General features: G+C 38.8%; 1 protein-coding gene across 3 annotated transcripts in view; it reads left to right on the top strand.

Moving 5' to 3' along the window:
* Nucleotides 1-18761, top strand: part of LOC118422481 (ribosomal protein S6 kinase alpha-3-like) — a 62460-nt gene that overhangs the window by 23848 nt on the left and 19851 nt on the right. For all 3 annotated transcript variants that reach the window (XM_035830092.1, XM_035830091.1, XM_035830090.1), the window contains exons 3-8: nt 2155-2274; nt 5704-5785; nt 8117-8197; nt 9722-9801; nt 16371-16477; nt 18220-18257. In XM_035830092.1, coding sequence (XP_035685985.1) covers nt 2155-2274; nt 5704-5785; nt 8117-8197; nt 9722-9801; nt 16371-16477; nt 18220-18257 — 508 coding nt within the window. The remainder of the gene's footprint in view (nt 1-2154; nt 2275-5703; nt 5786-8116; nt 8198-9721; nt 9802-16370; nt 16478-18219; nt 18258-18761) is intronic.

Genomic DNA, 18761 nt, shown 5'->3' with positions numbered 1-18761 from the left:
CCCATCATTGCTGGAAAGATGGTTGAAAATGAGTGCGTCCTAAATCCCACTTTAGGCCTAGAAAAAAATGTTGTGTTTGCCGTTACTCGACCAACTGTAGCCTATCAGTGCTCGAAATACTTTTTTCAGCCAGGTTGCGCAGGTGGCAACCTGAATCAAAAACCAACTTGCGCCATCAGCATTTCAGGTTGCGCCACGTTGTTACTTTCTCCAAATTAGCTACTTATCCATTATCTGTAAAAACAGTTCATTTCAGTTGAAGAAATATAGCAAAAAAAAAAAGGGTGCGTTCACAGCGCAGTACTTTTCTCAATAAACAACATCCATTTATCGATCTTTTGAAAACAAAGACTGCAACAAAAGTAATATCTCACAGAACCGTGAAAAATTAGCGATCTCCGTTGAACATTTTCTACGAATTCAGTGCCGGCAGCGCGCCCCTCCCCAGTATAACGTTAGTTATCGTCACATTAGCGGTTGTTTATCCCGCATTCCACCGACAGTATTGTCCCAAACAAGCAAAAAAAACACACACCAAAATAAGCCTATACATTACATGTACTTATCAGCAAGGACGTTAGGCATTCAATGAGTTTTCGTAAACATTGTCCTGGTTTGTCCAAGTGTCACGCTTTGCTGCGTGATTTTTCCCGGGAACACAGCGTGGAGACATCAGATATTCCACCAATAGTAGCGCCCAAGCGCTCTACGTCATGCCGAAATGGCCAATGGGGTGCGTCTCTTGCGATTCCCGAGATGTGAGTTAGTGCTAGATTGCGCGAGACTTGAACATTAAAAATGGCGGCTCCAGAAGGCCGAAATCGGCGATTTTTTAACTCTGAGCGAAGTTTCCGGCAGAAAATTAGGGCTTACCAAAGGCGTACATTCTTAAACCAGGGCGTACATTTTCTGATATTTTTAGTAAAGGGCCTGTAACTTAAGGATCGTTTTGTTTTAATACCCCAAAAATCTACTTGCTCCGCGCGCAACCTGGCTTTCTGAACAACTTGCGCACGGAGAAAACTACTTGCGCGAAGGGGGTGCGCAAGTGGTTAATTCGAGCCCTGCCTATTTGGCAATTCTATACCACAATACTATTGAACACATTTGAAATGCAAAACCTGAACATTAAACCACCACAAACATGTCAGGATTTATACAGTTTGGTCAATTATTGTCCTGAGTGTGTTGATGGATAAGATCACTGATGATTGAAGGAAGAACAACCCCATTACGGCATTAGAGATGTTGTAGGCAATTTGTCTGACTTCTGATGTTGATCATTGACTTCGTATCTTAAAAAAGCCCCTTATTTTTTTGAAGAGATGAGTCCAAACTCTAATTTGGCAGATTGTTGTTGGTAATGGCCGACAAAAATTGTGGTCATAATGTCATCATCACAAACATGTACAGGTGCATCTTTTGTATTTAGAAATAGGTTACATTAGGCCATGATTTTAGATTTAGTTAAATTTTTTGCTTTGTTTTCATTTATAATGATCAATATTGTGGACCAGAACCACATGTATCTGTTTGCCATTTGAAGTTGTGTATTGATTTATACTTAAAGGGGCATTCCACTCCAGAAGGGAGTCTTGTTTTCAATAGATAATGTGGCAATGAATACATATTCAGCCGAATTTTGTGGAATTCACCTTGGGATGAATTACGTGATGTGTACAATAATGACACTCACTAAACCCATGCAGACCCTACCCATGCATTCTCTATACGCATACTAGTAGACACTGTGTTTATCGTACATATTTTCGGAATAAATGAGGTACGCTAAGCACACCGAGAAGGCAAATTGCTCATAAGATAGTAAAGAATACAAGAACAAGACGAGATTTCTTAGTGAACCTGAAATTAGTTTTGGAACCTTACCTAAAAGTTTTGCATTGTATTCAGCCATAGGATTAATTCAATTAGAGGGTACTTGGAGAGTTTAGTAGAAGACTGAATGCTTTTGAGGCATGTGAAGAAACTGGGTACTTTATCGTATAATGTGAAGTAGTATGCAGTTATCACTTCCTAAAATTAATATCTATCGGAAAATAACACTCCCGTGTGGAGTGGAATGCCCCTTTAACACATAGTAGCAAGAGAATAAAGTAGAAAATAACTTGTTGAATGTCTGTTGTTTGTTTGTAGGACCAGGAGCACAATGTGACGGAATATGAGATCATCAGTGTTGCTGCGGATGGGAAGGAGAAGGCCAGTCCGAGTCAGTTTGAGCTTCTGAAGGTGTTGGGACAAGGCTCCTTCGGAAAGGTCAGTCACCTACTGTACCAGCTTGGCAGGGTTGAACAAGTTTTCTAAAATCCACTTGTCCTATCGGGCAAGCACATAAAAAATGTACTTGCCCGAACCAATTTTTCACTTGCCCAAAATTCAAATGTCACTGTTACTAGTATATGCATTTTCACTTCCAGCAATGGAATTCTCTGTAGACAATTGCTTGACGTCATACTGTAAAAAGTAACAAATATATCAAAATTGCACTAAAATCAATGGAAAAATCTTACTTGCCCGATTGGACAAGTGGGGTAGGACATGCACTTGCCCGAACAGCACTTTCACTTGCCCTGGACAATAGGGCTAGTGGACTTGTTTATCCCTGGCTTGGTATTGGAAATTTGAGTTGTTAGATCTTTTGTTTGTTAGTTGTTTGAAGAGAAGCTCAGATCGACCTGCAGGCTGCTTTTCATTGAGGTCATGAGGGAGGTAAGGTTCAGATGGAATATAATTAATAGAGAAAATCTGATACAGATTTCATTGAGTTCTGATAAATCTGTCGACATATATCACTACGTATTTATAGTTAAAGTTCAAGTCCTTCCCGTGCCTGATGGCGCATAGGGCGGCGACCATCTCCGTTTCAGTAGCCCTTGGGCCACACAACGCAATTACTACAGCAGGGGGCTAGTCCACTGGTAGTGGTGTGTGTTCAACTTCCATACTCTTTCCCGAATGCTGAGTGCTAAGCTGAGAAAGAAGCATGTACCATTTTTAAAGTCTTTGGTATGACTCGGCCTGGGATCGAACTCACGACCTACCGAATGCAAGGCGAACACTCTACCCACTAGGCCATTGCACCGGTACGTATTTATACATGGTACAAAAATATGAAGCAATAGCTCAGTGTTCATAGTTCGTCTGATGCAAGCCTTCATTTTGAACAAGAAACTTTAAGGATGCAGTTTTGAATTTCAGTCAAATCATGTCATACTTGGGGTTTCTTTAGTCAAGTATCAGACCTTCCTTTTAGTTTTGATTTATATTTCTTGGTAAGTTGCAAAAATTTAACTTGCAGATCAACAGAGCATTGATTGTGAACCCTTCAAGAAATAGGAATAGGAACAAATGTTAGGGCTTGAGTCGGAGACACCAAAGTGTAGTGCTTGTAGTTGAGTGCTGAATCTATATTCCGACTGCACATTACAGGCCATTTCATTTCAAAGTCTCCTTGATGTCCGAGGAGCCGGTAAGAATCTCAGGATCAAAGAACAAGAAAACTCCTTTGATTTTGCAGGCAGAAAATTCTATAATATTCATCCCGGGATTTGAAAGTGACCAGTGAGGAGCATCGACCTTGCTAAAAGTTTTCGCCTAACGATTGTTCCTTTGAATGTTCATGGCACTTCCCGAGTCTTAGTAATCTTCTGAGACTTTGAAGGGTTTGTCTTGAAGACAGCCAAATCTGAAGTCCATGCTGATACCTTACCATGGGGTATTACAGTTAATGTTTTCCATGAATATGCTAAGGCTAGCCTTTGACAAGGCAATGGAAATTTGGAAGATCAACTTGAAAAGTGAGTTTGTAGACCATGTACAGGGCTGGTTACTGCAGGTAAAATTGAAGCTGTGCAGGTATTTTTGGTGTCGACCTGCACCTATCCTGCACTGGTCCATGTACTGGGTTTATACTATTATAGGCCACAGCAAGTAAATTTTATGGATGACATCCTCTGCAGACGGCAAAAATAGTGAGATAGGGCAAAAAAAAAAACAAGATGGGTAAAAAAAGACAAGATGGCTAAATTTTCTAAATATACGCACTAAAAGTAAAAAAAGAATCGAAGCGACAAAACATGGTATCACAGCCTACAAGCAAAGGTGACACTAGTGTGGTAGACTGGTATCACATACCAACATGGCAACAACACGCATGGCTTCCATATTGGGGCCACTTTTACAACTATCTAACTAAATTTTGAGTTTCACTTCTATATTCCTATAACTACAGTCATGGCTACGTGGCTAGTGTCACTTCTCGTTCTACAAGTGCAACTATTAGCCTAGTACAACACAACATATTTGCCCATTTTGGTACTTTCTCGTCATGTTGACCATCTCTGAAGGGGAAAAAAATCTTGTTTTTTTTTTTTTGGAAATCAGGCAAAAATTAAAAAATTAATGTGTGCGCTGATGTCATCCATGCTGTGGCCTTATATAATATAACATGTACTATAGGAAAAATCCACATACACCTACATCATTGGTGTATGTGGATTTTTACAAGCTGCATTGACTGTTATCACCTTAACAGTGGCTAAAGAAAAAGTCAGCAGACTGAGTTATTGCTGGGTTTGATTGATTGTATCGAGCGAGCATAAAGCTTCTCCAAGTACCCCTTTCAGGCAAACAGGAAGGCATCCTATAAAGAAGCTTAAAAAGATAAGATCTTCCAGGTGCCATTCCTAATGCAGTCTTAAGATTTGGTCAATAGGCAATGTACTCCTTAAAATGTCTTAACTGTCTTACTGTGAAGGCTGCAAGAAGCAATATGTAGTCTTCAAATATGCATGAATTACTCTGGAGGAATGTTTGAATTTTAACTTGGGTTGCTTTTGGTTTGGACGACAACTGAGGATCTGGAAGACATTTAGTTTGATGTTATGCTTATGTTATTTCAACTATACTATTTTATGGTATATTATTTTCAAGTTGTTGCTGAATGTTTAGTTAGGGTCATACCTGACAAGTGACCACCTCTGCATAATTATGGGCCACCTGGTCATTGTGACCCCTTTTTGTTGGTCCCTTTAGATGATTTTTCCCACTGACACAATCAAGAATTGTCTGTAGTGCAATGTTCAGATAGACACACATATGGGTTCCCTGAGTGGTCTTGAGCAGTCTGACTGTAAATTGAAGGAAATTGCTTTTAAGTTATGATATCTTTCTGATTAGTAGTACCCATACTTAACTTAGGCCTAGGAAAAAAAATGTTGTGTTTCCTGTTTCAGTCCTGAAAAAATTAGGGTCGGTAGGTAGGGATTATCTTTTTTTTTTCTTGTAATTTTTTTTAGGCTGGCCAAACCTCTAGTGATACATATTACAATACAGTCGAACAAAGTAAACTGAAGTGCATGAGGACACTTCTCTTTTAATGTCAAACTTTAATTTTGTGTACAATAGATACATTTATCCTTCAATAGATAGGACAAGCAGTGTTTTTGCTTCAATAGGAAGCAGGCTGAATAAAAATTCTAACTGGAAACTGTGACTCCTCTGCCCACCCCAAAAAAAAGTCTAGGGTCGGCAGGTTTTTCTAGGGTAGGTAGGGAAACAGGAAACACAACATTTTTTTCCTAGGCCTTATGGAGAATTGACTTAAAACGTTTAACAAAAGTTATCAACTTTCCAAGTGTTTTCAATGTCATAGTTGATGAAGCCTTGATCAATGTTTTCATGCAGGTGTTCCTGGTGAGGAAAATCCATGGCCACGATGCAGGGACCCTCTACGCCATGAAGGTGCTGAAGAAAGCCACCTTAAAAGGTGAGAATTGTTTGTTTGTTTGTTTGTTTGAAACTTTGTTTATAAGATACTCAAAAGGGCTTGCAGGTTGCTGTTCATTTTGGTCATGAGGGAAGAGGTAAGGGTCAGACAAAAAATAACAAATTCAACTATAAGATAAAACCAACCACTTGATTACAATTGCTTTAAGTCTTGAAGAATCGTTTAACATAGAATGGTATCCTTACACACGCATGGTATCACAAAAATTCAGGTTGAAAGTTTGGACTATGGTTAATGTCCATTTGTCAAGTTTTTTTTTTTTGTATTTGTATAACGTATGAGAGTCAGAGTTGGGGTTGTGTATGTGTCTGGTGGTACATACAGGGTTCGAAATACACATACTTAACTTGCAATTTGCACATAATTTTCGATATTTGCACGTAAAAATATTCTAAACTTGCAATCTTGCATGTTGAAAATACCTGGCCTATAGTAAAAATACTGAGGAATTAGACACTCTACCCTTAGACAGAAGGACATATGGGCGACTGTCTTTTTCCTTCCTGGTAACTTTCTTCGGTAGCTTCAATAGATGTAATCAAAATTCACCGGTTCAAGCTAGTGATCCTCATAGCGATCACTGTCTATTTTGCATGTAAATTTTTCAAATTGCACATAAAATTTTTGCCAACTTGCAATTTTGCATGTAGCAAAAAAAAAGTATTTCGATCCTTGTTTAACATTTATTTAGACTCTTCTGCACATTGGGTCTGCAGTGGTTAATATGGAGCTGAATGAAATAAACACAATCAATAATGAGTAAGTGTTTTCTTCCTGCTAACACTAGTCTTAAGATAAATCTTCGGCTTAAAGTTAAAACCATCCTAGAGCAGTACTAAGCCTGAAATATCACCCTCTTTAGAGTTAGAATCATACTTCAGTGTCAATACAATTTTCCAGAATGCTCTTGTTATTGACAAAATGACAGATGATTTCACAAAGCCGCTATTGAGGGCTCGCATTTCTGTGGAGTGCCTGTTGGGATGCAGTGAATCGTGGCAAAGAATCGATTTGAGACTATGCAACATGCAGAGTCTTATCCTAAATGCATCTTACATTATATATAGAGAAGATAATGCTTTAAGAGTGAATAAGACCATAACAATTTGATTCGTTGGTTCCTGGATAGAAGAAAATAATGTTGAACTGGAAGATGACCATGAAAGCAGAGTCAAAGGGAAAATCTGTGCTCATGTAAGTGGGATAGAAATACTTGGAGTCTGTCAATGCAACAGCTAATCTTTATGTAAATGCAAGTTTCTTTGATGACCAAGTTTGCAAGTTCGTACCAAGTCTGGATGCAAATGATGTTGCTTTAATCTACCTGTACATCAAAGGGAAACCATATAGGTGATATGTTACATAGAAGTGTTAGACCCACTTCCCTACTGTGAAGCTGTCTATTGTTTGTGTCTGGGATTCTGAATAAAGAAAGCCGGGAGTTGGAGTTGAAAACAGTTGGACAGAGGCTTCGGTCAGAGAAGGAAGCAGAGAGAGGGTCCCGACTTACAGCTCCCGTGCGTGTCAATGGCATGCCCTGTGTCTTGCGTGTGTCTCTTTAGTCCTGTAGTTTAATAGTCCCTCGTGCAGCATTCTAAAGAACCTGGGGCCCACAACATCGGCCCCACCACTTCTTACACTCAGTCTGTCTGTTTTACAGACCTTTGTGTTGAATGCTTCTGGTCATGGCAATTACATTACATATGTACATGTAGTGCTGTATCAAGAAAGTTGAAATTCCAAGAAACTTGTATTTTAACTGTTTTCTATTGCTTGTAATTACTTGTTCGAGCCCATCAGCGTTGAACAGATCGTCCGTTAGGACGGAAAGGACTATGATGATGAATCTGCCATATTTTGACTTGAGTTCCTCAGAGTTGCTGCAACTTTTGAAGAAGGAACTAGATGTGCTTGTAGTTTAATGTGGTGAGATGTTTTTGAGAACAGGGTTGGACAAGTTTTCTAAACTTCACTTGTCCTATCGGGCAAGCACATCAAAAAGTTACTTGCCCGGACCAAATTTTTACTTGCCCAAAATTCAAATGTCACTTTTACATGCATTTTTACTTCCAGCAATGGAATTCTTATTATTGCCACTATTTTTCTATGTTGACCATTGCTTGATGTCATGACTGTAAAACGTAACAAATATATAAAAATCTTGATCAATGGAAAAATCTTACTTGCCCCATCGGGCAAGTGGGTAGGTCATGCACTTGCCCGATTAGCACTTTCACTTGCCCTGGACAATAGGGCTTAGTAGACTTGTCCAACCCTGGAGAATCTTATTGTGGTTTCTTGTGTTTTCAGTGAGGGACCGTATGCGGACCAAGATGGAACGAGACATCCTGGTTGATGTGAACCACCCCTTCATTGTCAAGATGCACTATGGTGAGATTTCTTCTTCCTATCAAAACATAATGTCACTGTGTGCCATGGTGAAAGAGTAATTCAATCATTATCATTCATCATAATAGAGTTTCCTCCAGTCCTCCTTTCTTCTGATGTAGGATTCCTTCATTTTTTATTTTTTTTAAGAATTAACAATCAAGAATCATGAATTTGTATAGTGACAACTTGTGTACTATAAAAGTTGGAAAGAATCGGTTGGCTAAAAGGAGGTAAGAAAAATATGAGTGTTTATAATGTAGTTGCAATGTACGTTGCATGTGGTGAAAAAAAGCATTCCCTGTTAAATTTGCCTGGATAAGAGTAGTGTAAAACTCTTGTAAAATCAAGGACTCCTGTTGTAGAAACGAGATGCCTTGCAGTCACGTTGCACTGTAGGTAACAAAAAGACTTATCCTTGGAAATATGGACAAAGCTGAACAGGCCTTTGAAATTTGCGCATCTTGGCTTGAAAGTCTGTTTTTATATTGATCAAACAGTTGAATCACACACCAGCTGTGTCTGTTGTTCAGAACTGTGTATAGAGCCCTTTACAGAGAGGTGGACCCAGGTGAACCTACATTAGCAGCGCTTTCATCTAATCATCTCTCCAAGGAAATCTATCGCCTCAGCTTGTTTCCTGAATTGTCTCTGCCGTCGTCCCATAACATGAGGGTTAGTTTTTGTAATGAAAAAAAAAAGCAGACTTGAAAAATGCTGCTCAAGTTTAAAGGTCCCTAGTGTAAAAATACAGGTATTTTGCCAATACCATTATTTCTACTCAAAATTCTAGTGTAAAGTCCAGGTTACAGTGTACAAAATACTTTTCTGAGCCAAGTTGCACAGTGTGCAACCTGGGGCAAAAACTAGGTTGCACAACCGAATTTCAAGTTGCACCACCTACAATTCACTAACTTCTGAAAAAAAGGTACAATACATACATGTTTGGCTGATATGAAAGAGAGCTGCCTCGGTCCATTCATTTCTTCCAAGTAAATTGAGAACAAAATCAAGTTCTGAGGCTCAAAATCTAAGTTGCACCCTGTGCAACCTGAGTTTAGAAGTAAGTGGCACAAAGCAAAAAGTGGTTGCAATGTGCAAGTGTGCAAGTGGGTATTTTGCAAGCTGGGTTATAAACTTAGCCAGCATTTCCTTAGAAGCTGTATTATTCCTTCCTGTTCGAAATCTTCTGAGTGACGTACATGAGCTGTGGATGATCTTGCAATTGATACTGTCTATAAATCCTGGAAATTTTAGATGTGGTTTTATGTTTGCAGTTTTTGCAGTCACCGTTGCCCCATAACTTAAAATGTGTTTCCATCACTGTTCAGCATCTGACAACACGACATGGTATATTGCTATCATGGAGTGAAAACCGGAGTGCGAACACTCCATTTGCTTCTTATCTCAAAGTCTAACTAAAATCACTGTGAACTTAGAAGAAGCTTTTACATTTGTAGTTCATAGCTATATGTATGTCAGAAGAATACACAGACAGTTATTAAACACTATTAATTTTATCCACAGCATTTCAGACGGAAGGCAAGCTGTATCTCATCCTGGACTTCCTGAGGGGCGGTGACCTCTTCACAAGGCTCTCCAAGGAGGTGGGTGGGGTCTTTATGCAAATTAGAACTCTTGATTGGCATCTGTCAAAAGAAGGATGAATCCAGTGGTCCTCGCTGTGATACACAATCCAAAAATTATTGCTGCTTGAGGTTTCAGGTTTTTAGTTCAAATCTGACACCAAAAAAATCTTTTCCCATACTTAAGCCAGATACGTACAAATAAGTACCACTAGATGTTAGCACAGAGTGTAAAAGAAAATTGATAACGGTCCTTTTATAAAGGAAACACCTGTCCATATCTAAGAAATGATGAATTTTTGCCATCTCCTAGTTCAAGCCTTACCTCCTCTATTTTTTTATTCCTCGTTAAATCTCACCACGAGTTGGATTCAGCTTGAAAATAATGTACATGTATGTTTTATTTGTTTGTTTGTTTGTTTATTTTACCAGGGGAGACATATCGCCTTATCTTATCTTATATTCAAATCAACCACTTATAATTAATCTCACCACGAGTTGGATTCAGCTTGAAAATAATGTACATGTATGTTTTATTTGTTTGTTTGTTTGTTTATTTTACCAGGGGAGACATATCGCCTTATCTTATCTTATATTCAAAGCAACCACTTATAATTAAAAGCTTTTCTTAATAAGATTGGAATCATTGTGATATACAAGCTTTCATACCCAGCAGTAGATGTTGATAGATAAAACTCGCGTCTTATGCTATAAATTTCAACCACCCCTGTAAGCAAAATGAACCAAATTAAGATTCTTGATGATAGACCCAAATCATTTTTGCCCCTGGCATTCTCAGTGATGGATGTCTAGGCTTTTGGGTACAGCACAGTATCTAGATTGCGCTTTGGTATTCTGTCTTTAAGTGCAAAACAAAGCTGAAGATCCCCTTGCTTTCAAGCAAACAAAAATATGTTTCCAACTTTCTTCCCCATGGCCCAATCATAGTCAAAATTGGGAATGTACAATGTAGGGGGAGATTCTGAAGTTTTTGTACTTCAAAACATTGAAGTACAAATTGGGAAATATAAATGAAAATCCCATTGCCCTTAAGCAAGCAAAAAGCAGTCTTTCATAATTGTCTTTTTTTCGTTGTTGTTGTGTTTTGTCATACTCATTTGTCATACAAATTTTGGTACAATTTGCGGTACAATGTTGAAAATCTCTTTGCCTCCAAGCAAAGAAACAACCAGTTGAGAGCCCCTACAATGTTTAAGATGAGTGTTTTTTGCTACAGTTAGTCTCAGAATTTTGTTGTTTCCCATCACACCATTTTCCTATCTTGTAAGAGCCGAAACTTGTTTATATTGATGTTAGGAAGTCTAAAACAGATACTGGAGACTTGGTGTTATGTATTACAGACAAGCAATGATCAGTTGCAATGTTCTGTTTCCTTTGTATGAGTGCATGATTCATTTTTTTATCACCCTTTCCCATGCAGCAATGTGATGTGTACCGCCATGCATGATTGTCTTGTGTTGCAGTGAGATCCTTGTGGATTCATTCTTCTCTCTCTCTTTTTCTCTCTATCTTTCACAAGCACGAATGTTTCCTCTCCGAGGTACGTCCCACTGTCGTCCTTCTTTAGGCCACATCAATTGGATTCATTGGTTCTGGGCCATTCTGATGCAAAAATATGTCAGGAAACCATGAATCTGACAATATTTACTCCCAGAAATTGCTAGCATGGTACAGACTGTCCTCTCAGACTATTTCTATGTAATCTCCAGGCAGATCTACCAGTGGCATAAGGAGTTTAGCTGGTCAAGGAGTGTCCTGGGCCACACCTTGGCCAGCTAAACAAACTCCTTATGCCACTGGTAGATCTGCCTGGAGATTAGAGTATGTTTGATCTTCTTGTCTGGCATAATTTTTCCTTCTAAAACCTAGAACCAAAAAAATAAATTGGTGTGGCCTTAACTGTTTGCAGGGTGTTTTTGAAGTAGCGGCAGAAAAGTTGTACCCCCCTGCTTTAGTCCACATATGCTGATCTGACTTTCTAAATGATTCATCATGCAAAAGATTGAATTGAAAACACACAAAACTTGCATAATATAAGCTTACGAATAGGATGATTTGGACTGCTATTAACTTATAATTAAGAGTTATGGTCTCTCAGCTCGCTTTACACCCTACATCTGCTTAGATGCTGTATTAGATTTTATACTTTAGTCTAGATGCACTGCTTACAGCCGCTGTGAGAGATACTGTGAGAGAACCTGAATATGAATGTTGAGCATGTTGTGACTTTTCTCCATTCCTTTTGCAAATGGCATGTTGCAGATGGTCATGTCCAGCTGACTTCTTATCAGTTTCAGAGCTTTCCATAAGGCCACACCAATTTAATTTCTTGGTTCACGGATTCGCTCGCTCCTATTTTTTTGAAAAATAAAAATAAAAATTACCACTCAGCAAATTTTCACCATTAATGAAACCATTCACCAACTTTCTGGTGTAGCAAACTGGCCTTTATATTATAAGCTCCTTAAAGTGTGGGTACAGGTGCTGTTACTGTACAATAATAGTGTTTTTCTACTTTTTTCAAGCTGAAAACTTTTTTTCTTTGTGTTTTGGATGAGCCGTTTACCCCAACCATTTTACAATTTTTATTTTTATTTCGCCCTCTCGCTCCATATTTTTTATGAAAAAATCCGTGAACCGAGAAATTAAATTGGTGTGGCCTAATCCAGAAATCCATGCAAGCAAGTAGAGCTTTCAGTCTGTAGAGTCAGCCCTGAAGATAGATTGAAATTGTTTTCTTTTGTTTACTTCTCATGCAATTTCTTAAACTTCTACAAATTCTCTAGATACTGCAGATAATACAAGAATAAAAAGTCTTCATGACAAGTTGTCTAAATTGCAGTCCCTAATTATCAGTTGGCACATAGATCCGTCATACACTGACAGTTAACGTCACAGTGGGACATAAAATCAGCGACAATGAGATGCCCCATGGGAACACTGATAACACGAGATGTGCTCTCTAATTGCACAACTTGCAGTCTGGAACAAAACTTTTCTGACTGTTGAGCCTTGATCCATCATAGGCTGTCTCACAGTGTCAGCTACAATAATTGACCTTACTGCCCAGTGGATTTTCTGATATCTCTTAATGGTCACTTTAATTGCACAAACTCATAGCAGATTGTCCCTGTTGTTTCCTTTAGACTCATTACATGCTCTCGGACTCTAAAAGTGTCAGTCACATTTGGATCTACATGGATGAAAATGCCCGAGGGATATTCTGATATATCCTAATGGTCACTTTAATTGCACAACCTCATAACAGATTGTCCCTGATCGGTCCTTTAGACTCATTACACACTCTCCAACAGTGTCAGTCACAGTTGAACCTAGTAGATGGATGAAAATGCCAGAGGATATTCTGATATCTCGTGATGGTCACTTAAATTGCGCAACCTCATAATAGAATGTCCCTGCTGTTTCCTAATATCTCCAGTTGGTACACAGATTCATTACACACTCTCTGAGAGTGTCAGTTACAATCAAACCTAGTAGATGGATGAAAATGCCCGAAGGTTATTCTGATAGCGTGCAATGGTCACCTTAATTGCAGAATTGCTCTCAATAACAGAGAGTCCATGAGCTTTGTCCCTTATCTTTAGTTGGCATGGTGTCTATCATACATTCTCCGACAGTGTCAGGTACATTTGAACCTAGATGAATGAAATGCTGGAAGGGTAGTCTGATAGCTTGCAATCTTGTGACAAAAATTACCTGAATGTTATTCCGTGTCTCCAGTTGGCTAACAGATTCATTAGACAGTGTTGGTGACTGTTAAATTTGAACCTAGATGGATAAAAATTCCCACAGGATATTCTGACAGTGGTTCTAAGGATAGCTCTTGAAGGTCATGATCACTTTAACAAAAATTCCCTCAGTATTGTCCCTCATCTTCAGTTGGCACGGTAACCATTATACGCTCTCTGACAGTGTCAGGTACATTTGCACGTAGATAGTTTAGAATGCCCAGTGGACATTCTGATAGCTTACTGTGGTCAATTTAATTGCTCCACCTTGTAACAAAAATTCCCTGAATGTTGTTCCTTATCTTCAGTTGGCACAGAGATCCATTATATGCTCTCTGACAGTGTCAGTTACATTTGAACCTAGATGTATTAAAGTGCCCAGTGGATATTGTGATAGTGATTTGGGGGTGCTCCGATCCACCTCATAACGAAAATTCCCTGATGTTGTTCCCTATCTTTTTATTGGTATTCAGATTGTCTATACAGACTTTACGATGTCCTACAGGTGGATAAAATGCCCAGTGGATATTCTGATAGATAGGGATGGTAACTTTATAACAGAAAGTCCCTCAGCATTGTACATTATCTTCATTTGGAACAGTTACAATCCATTATACGCTGTTCAACCTTGTCAGTTACATTTGAACCTTCGTAGATGGATGCAAATGCCGAGTGGATATTCTGATAGTGATTTTGAGGTTCTCCTCCTCATTACAAAAATTCCCTGATGTTGTTCCTTATCTACATTTGTACACTGATCATTACCTACAGTGTGACGTTGTCAGTCGTATTTTCTAAAGCTACAGATGAAAATTGTCATAACAGAAAGTAGTATTGTCCCTTATCTGCAGTTGGCACGGTAACCATTATACGCTCTCTGACAGTGTCAGGTACATTTGCACGTAGATAGTTTAGAATGCCCAGTGGACATTCTGATGGCTTGTGATGGTCACTTTAATTGCTTCACCTCGTACCAAAAATTCCCCAAATGTTACATTCCTTATCTCTAGTTGGCACAGAGATCCATTATAGTATTTATACGCTGTTCAACAGTGTCAGTTACATTTTAATCTAGACAGATAAAAACGCCCAGTGGATATTCTGATAGTGATTTTGAGGTTCTCCACATCATAACAAAAATTCCCTGATGTTGTTCCATATCTTCATTGATAGATCATTATACACAGCATCATGGCTTCCTCTCTAGTGGGATTTCTCTAAGTACAAGCATTAGGCTACAAGTTGTACAACACAACTTATTATACCATTTTTGGTACTTTCTCGTCATGTTGACCATCTCGAAGAAGAAAATAGATTTGATTTTTCTTGAAATCCATCTAATATTAAGAAGTGGGCTGATGTCGTCCATAAATTAATTTTCTGTCGTTTTGCATTGCACACTAGCTGACAATGTAATATTTGAAAAAAAAAAAATTAATCCTTTTGGAACCTTCAATGTATATGGATTAAAATGCCTAGTGGCTATTGTGATAGCCTGGCTTTTCCCATTTCTACAGTTGGCACACAATCAATAACAATGTATATACATGTACAGGCTGTCAGACACAGCTTGGAAAGGAGCCATATTGGCAACCCTATGGGGTATTATATATAATAGTCAGTTAGTGGTGGTCACTTAAATTGCAGAAGTTGATTATAGGAATGGATATGGTTCCCATAGGAAAGCATTAGGCCAGGCCATGCTTTAGTATGCTTTTTCCCAGTACATTTGCGACAGATTGCTATACATGAATGTCCAGGCAAGAGATTTTAGATATGGTAAACTGAGCACGTCACTGGAACGTACTGCGCCTGCGCGAAAAATATAGACATGCTAAACCTTGTTAAACCCCCGGTTTACTAAAGGGCCGCATTTAAGAAAGTACGTGCGTATATAAGGATAAAATCCCGTGTACGTTTTACATGAAACCATGTCTCTAAGATATACTGTGCAACAAGCGGGATTTCAATGCAACGTTGACCAAACCAAGCCCCAAACCACCAGGGTTTGCGCAGGCGCAGTACGTTCCGGTGACGTGCTGGTAAACTGCCTTCTTTTTAGTGATTCCTGTGCAAAGAAGTAATATACCTGTGCACTGTAGCACTGGCCATGTTAAGTTTGGACATTTTTTTAGATTTCACTAACTATGATGAAAGCTTTTCAGTGTTGCTTTTTTTAAATCAAAATGGCTATTGTGTAAAGTAAATTGATAAACCTTGAATTTATTTCAATGGCAAGTTTTTGGCAACAATGCAGTACAATCTAGAGCCCAAGCCGACAGATGCTAGTGTTGTGCACCCCGCATTACAAAACATGATATACATGACATTGTATTATTTGTTCTCTATGCTAGATTACTACTCAGTAGTACTCATGACATTATACATATTTCTCAGTGCCCAGATCAGGGTTGGACAAGTTTTCTAAAATTCACTTGTCCTATTGGGCAAGCACATAAAAAATCTACTTGCCCGGACCAATTTTTCACTTGCCCAAAAGTCAAATGTCACTATTATAACTAATACTAGTATATGCATTTTCACTTCCAGCAATGGAATTCCTTGTTGACCGTTGCTTGATGTCATGGTCAACTTGTAAAATGTAACAAGTATATCAAAATTGCACTCAATCAATGGAATAATCTTACTTGTCCGATCGGGCAAGTGATGTAGCTCATGCACTTGTCCGAACAGCACTTTCACTTGCCCTGGACAATAGGGCTAGTGGACTTGTTCAACCCTGTGCCAGATGTCAGTGAAGGTTGTGAGTTCCCATTAATTTTTAGCCTTGTTCTTAACCAGCGTCCTTCCCCTGTGCAGGTGATGTTTACTGAAGAAGATGTGAAGTTCTACCTGGCTGAGCTAGCCCTGGCCCTGGACCATCTCCACTCCCTGGGCATCATCTACAGGGACCTCAAGCCAGAGAAGTAAGTACACCCAAAACTGGTAGACAATTCTTAGGTTAGACTGACATTGAGCAAGTAATATTTTGTTCAGCACCAAGGACAGGGTAAGGGACACACTCACTCACACACACACACACTCGCTATCTGGTTTAGAGTCCATTGTTCTCCTTTTTGGAAGGGTTGGACATTGCAGGATGTCGTTCAGGTCTTATCGAGGAGGTGCCTCGACCACGTTAAACAGCCTCATTACTCAACACATTACTCAGTACCCACTGGCTGGCAAAATACACCAGATTATTATTATTATTATTATTGCTGATCAATGAGGAAGTAATATTCTGTTCAGCAACAAGGACAGGGTAAGGGACACACTCTCACACACACACACACTCGCCATCTGGTTTAGCGTCCATTGTTTCCTGTCTTGGAAGGGTTGGACATTGCAGGATGTTGTTCAGGTCTGATTGCTGATCAATGAGGAAGTAATATTCTATTAAGCACCAAGGACAGGGTAAAGGACACATTCACACATACAGTCAAGCACTCACCATCTGGTTTAGTGTGCATTGTTCCTCGGTCTGCAATGGTTGGACATTGTAGGATGTTCAGCACCAAGGACAGGGTAAGGGACACACTCACTCACTATTCGGTTTAGCGTTCATTATCCCCCGTTTTGTAGGGTTGGACATTGTGGGATGTCGTTAAGGTCTTATTGCTGATCAATGAGGAAGTAATGTTTTGTTCAGCACCAAGGACAGGGTTAGGTCTTAACATACAGGGACATGGATGTTTGATACTACAAATTAACAATAGAACAAAAACAAGCCTTGAAATCAATTGTGTCATTGTTGATTACTTATTGTGTACGGTTGACTTGTCAATGTACATGTGATACACTATTCAGCACCAGGGACAGCATAGCAAGTAAGAAAAAATGGAGCTATGAGGCTGTGACTTCGTTTTGATGGACTGCAAATGGTCATGAGTAAGAAATATTTTGTTCAGCACCAAGGAGAAAACAACATGTAGTTAGGATAGGAACATTTTGACCTGCGTTTATTACCATGATGCAGTCAAAACTTGTCTGTGTGGACAGGTGACCACTTTAGATAGGATTCTTGATGCTTGTGTGAATTGGACAAATCATCTAAAGGACCACTCACTGAAATGTCTTTGCAATGGCCAGGTAATAACTTGTGTAGTGAGGGAGATATGTGGTCACTGGTTTGACTGTAGACTAAGTGTACATACACAGAGGGTGGAACTAGATGTAGGCTTCTGTCGTTCTTGTGAGAAAATTTTAGTACTCTGTACATTTACTGTCCTTGTTAATAAGTTTTCTCTCTTGAGATTTCCAACCCTATCAGCTTTCATTTGCACTGACCTAGTTTTTCAGTATTGGCTATGCAGATTACATGCACACACTGTCTATCTTGGTGAGATTTTACACATTAAATGTTTAATCCCTCATCAGTAGACCATTCTGAGATTGCTCCTGTGGAATGATCCTAAGCTTCCAGCCTCATTGGCCCAGTTTTCATCAGGGAATGACATACTAGTACCCACCTGCAAATTTGCATTGAAATTGGAAAGATTCCTTGCCTAAAAAATACAAATTGCAGGCTGCTATTTTGAGCTCTGTGGATGATTTTATTGATACTTTACATGTCTTGGTTTACATGTACATGACATTGTAAAATAATGAACATTTGTATTGATTTCAATAATTGATTGTTGTTATTTTTTCCCTTGTTTTTTATCAGTATTCTTTTGGATGCAGATGGACATATCAAGCTTACAGGTATGACAGCACAGAATTTTGAGGAATTTTCCAAGCGTATATCAAGAGTTGTAGTAATAGAAAAAAAGTATTATATCATGTTAATATTTAGATTTATTCCTAAGACATATAAAATCTGGACCGTCTGCAGGATTCTTCACAATAGATATACAATAGACACTGAAAGCATAGATTGTGTAAGATTTTAAAGCTCCTTTGAGTTAATAATTATGGCCACTTAAATTTGCAGTTGGTCTTGCTTCATTGATGGGTACACATTTTCCTGTGATAGTAGATTTCAATGGGTTCAAGCCTCTTTTCCCCAAAAGTATTATACTCTATTATCTAGTAGTACTCATATGACATGTTTATTGCTATATTAGGTGTACAATTGCTGATTGCTATATTAGGTGTACTATATCAAGCATAGTACAATTTGTACCTCAGAACCAGTAATATGCATGCTACTATATTAAGCATACACATGTGTACAACATCACGACTTGATTGTACATTGTATACGGT

Source organism: Branchiostoma floridae, chromosome 9 (assembly GCF_000003815.2).
Source record: "Branchiostoma floridae strain S238N-H82 chromosome 9, Bfl_VNyyK, whole genome shotgun sequence".
Classification (NCBI taxonomy): Eukaryota; Metazoa; Chordata; class Leptocardii; order Amphioxiformes; family Branchiostomatidae; genus Branchiostoma; species Branchiostoma floridae.
Note: the sequence above shows the minus strand (reverse complement) of the source record. Positions and strands in the feature narration are given on the sequence as shown.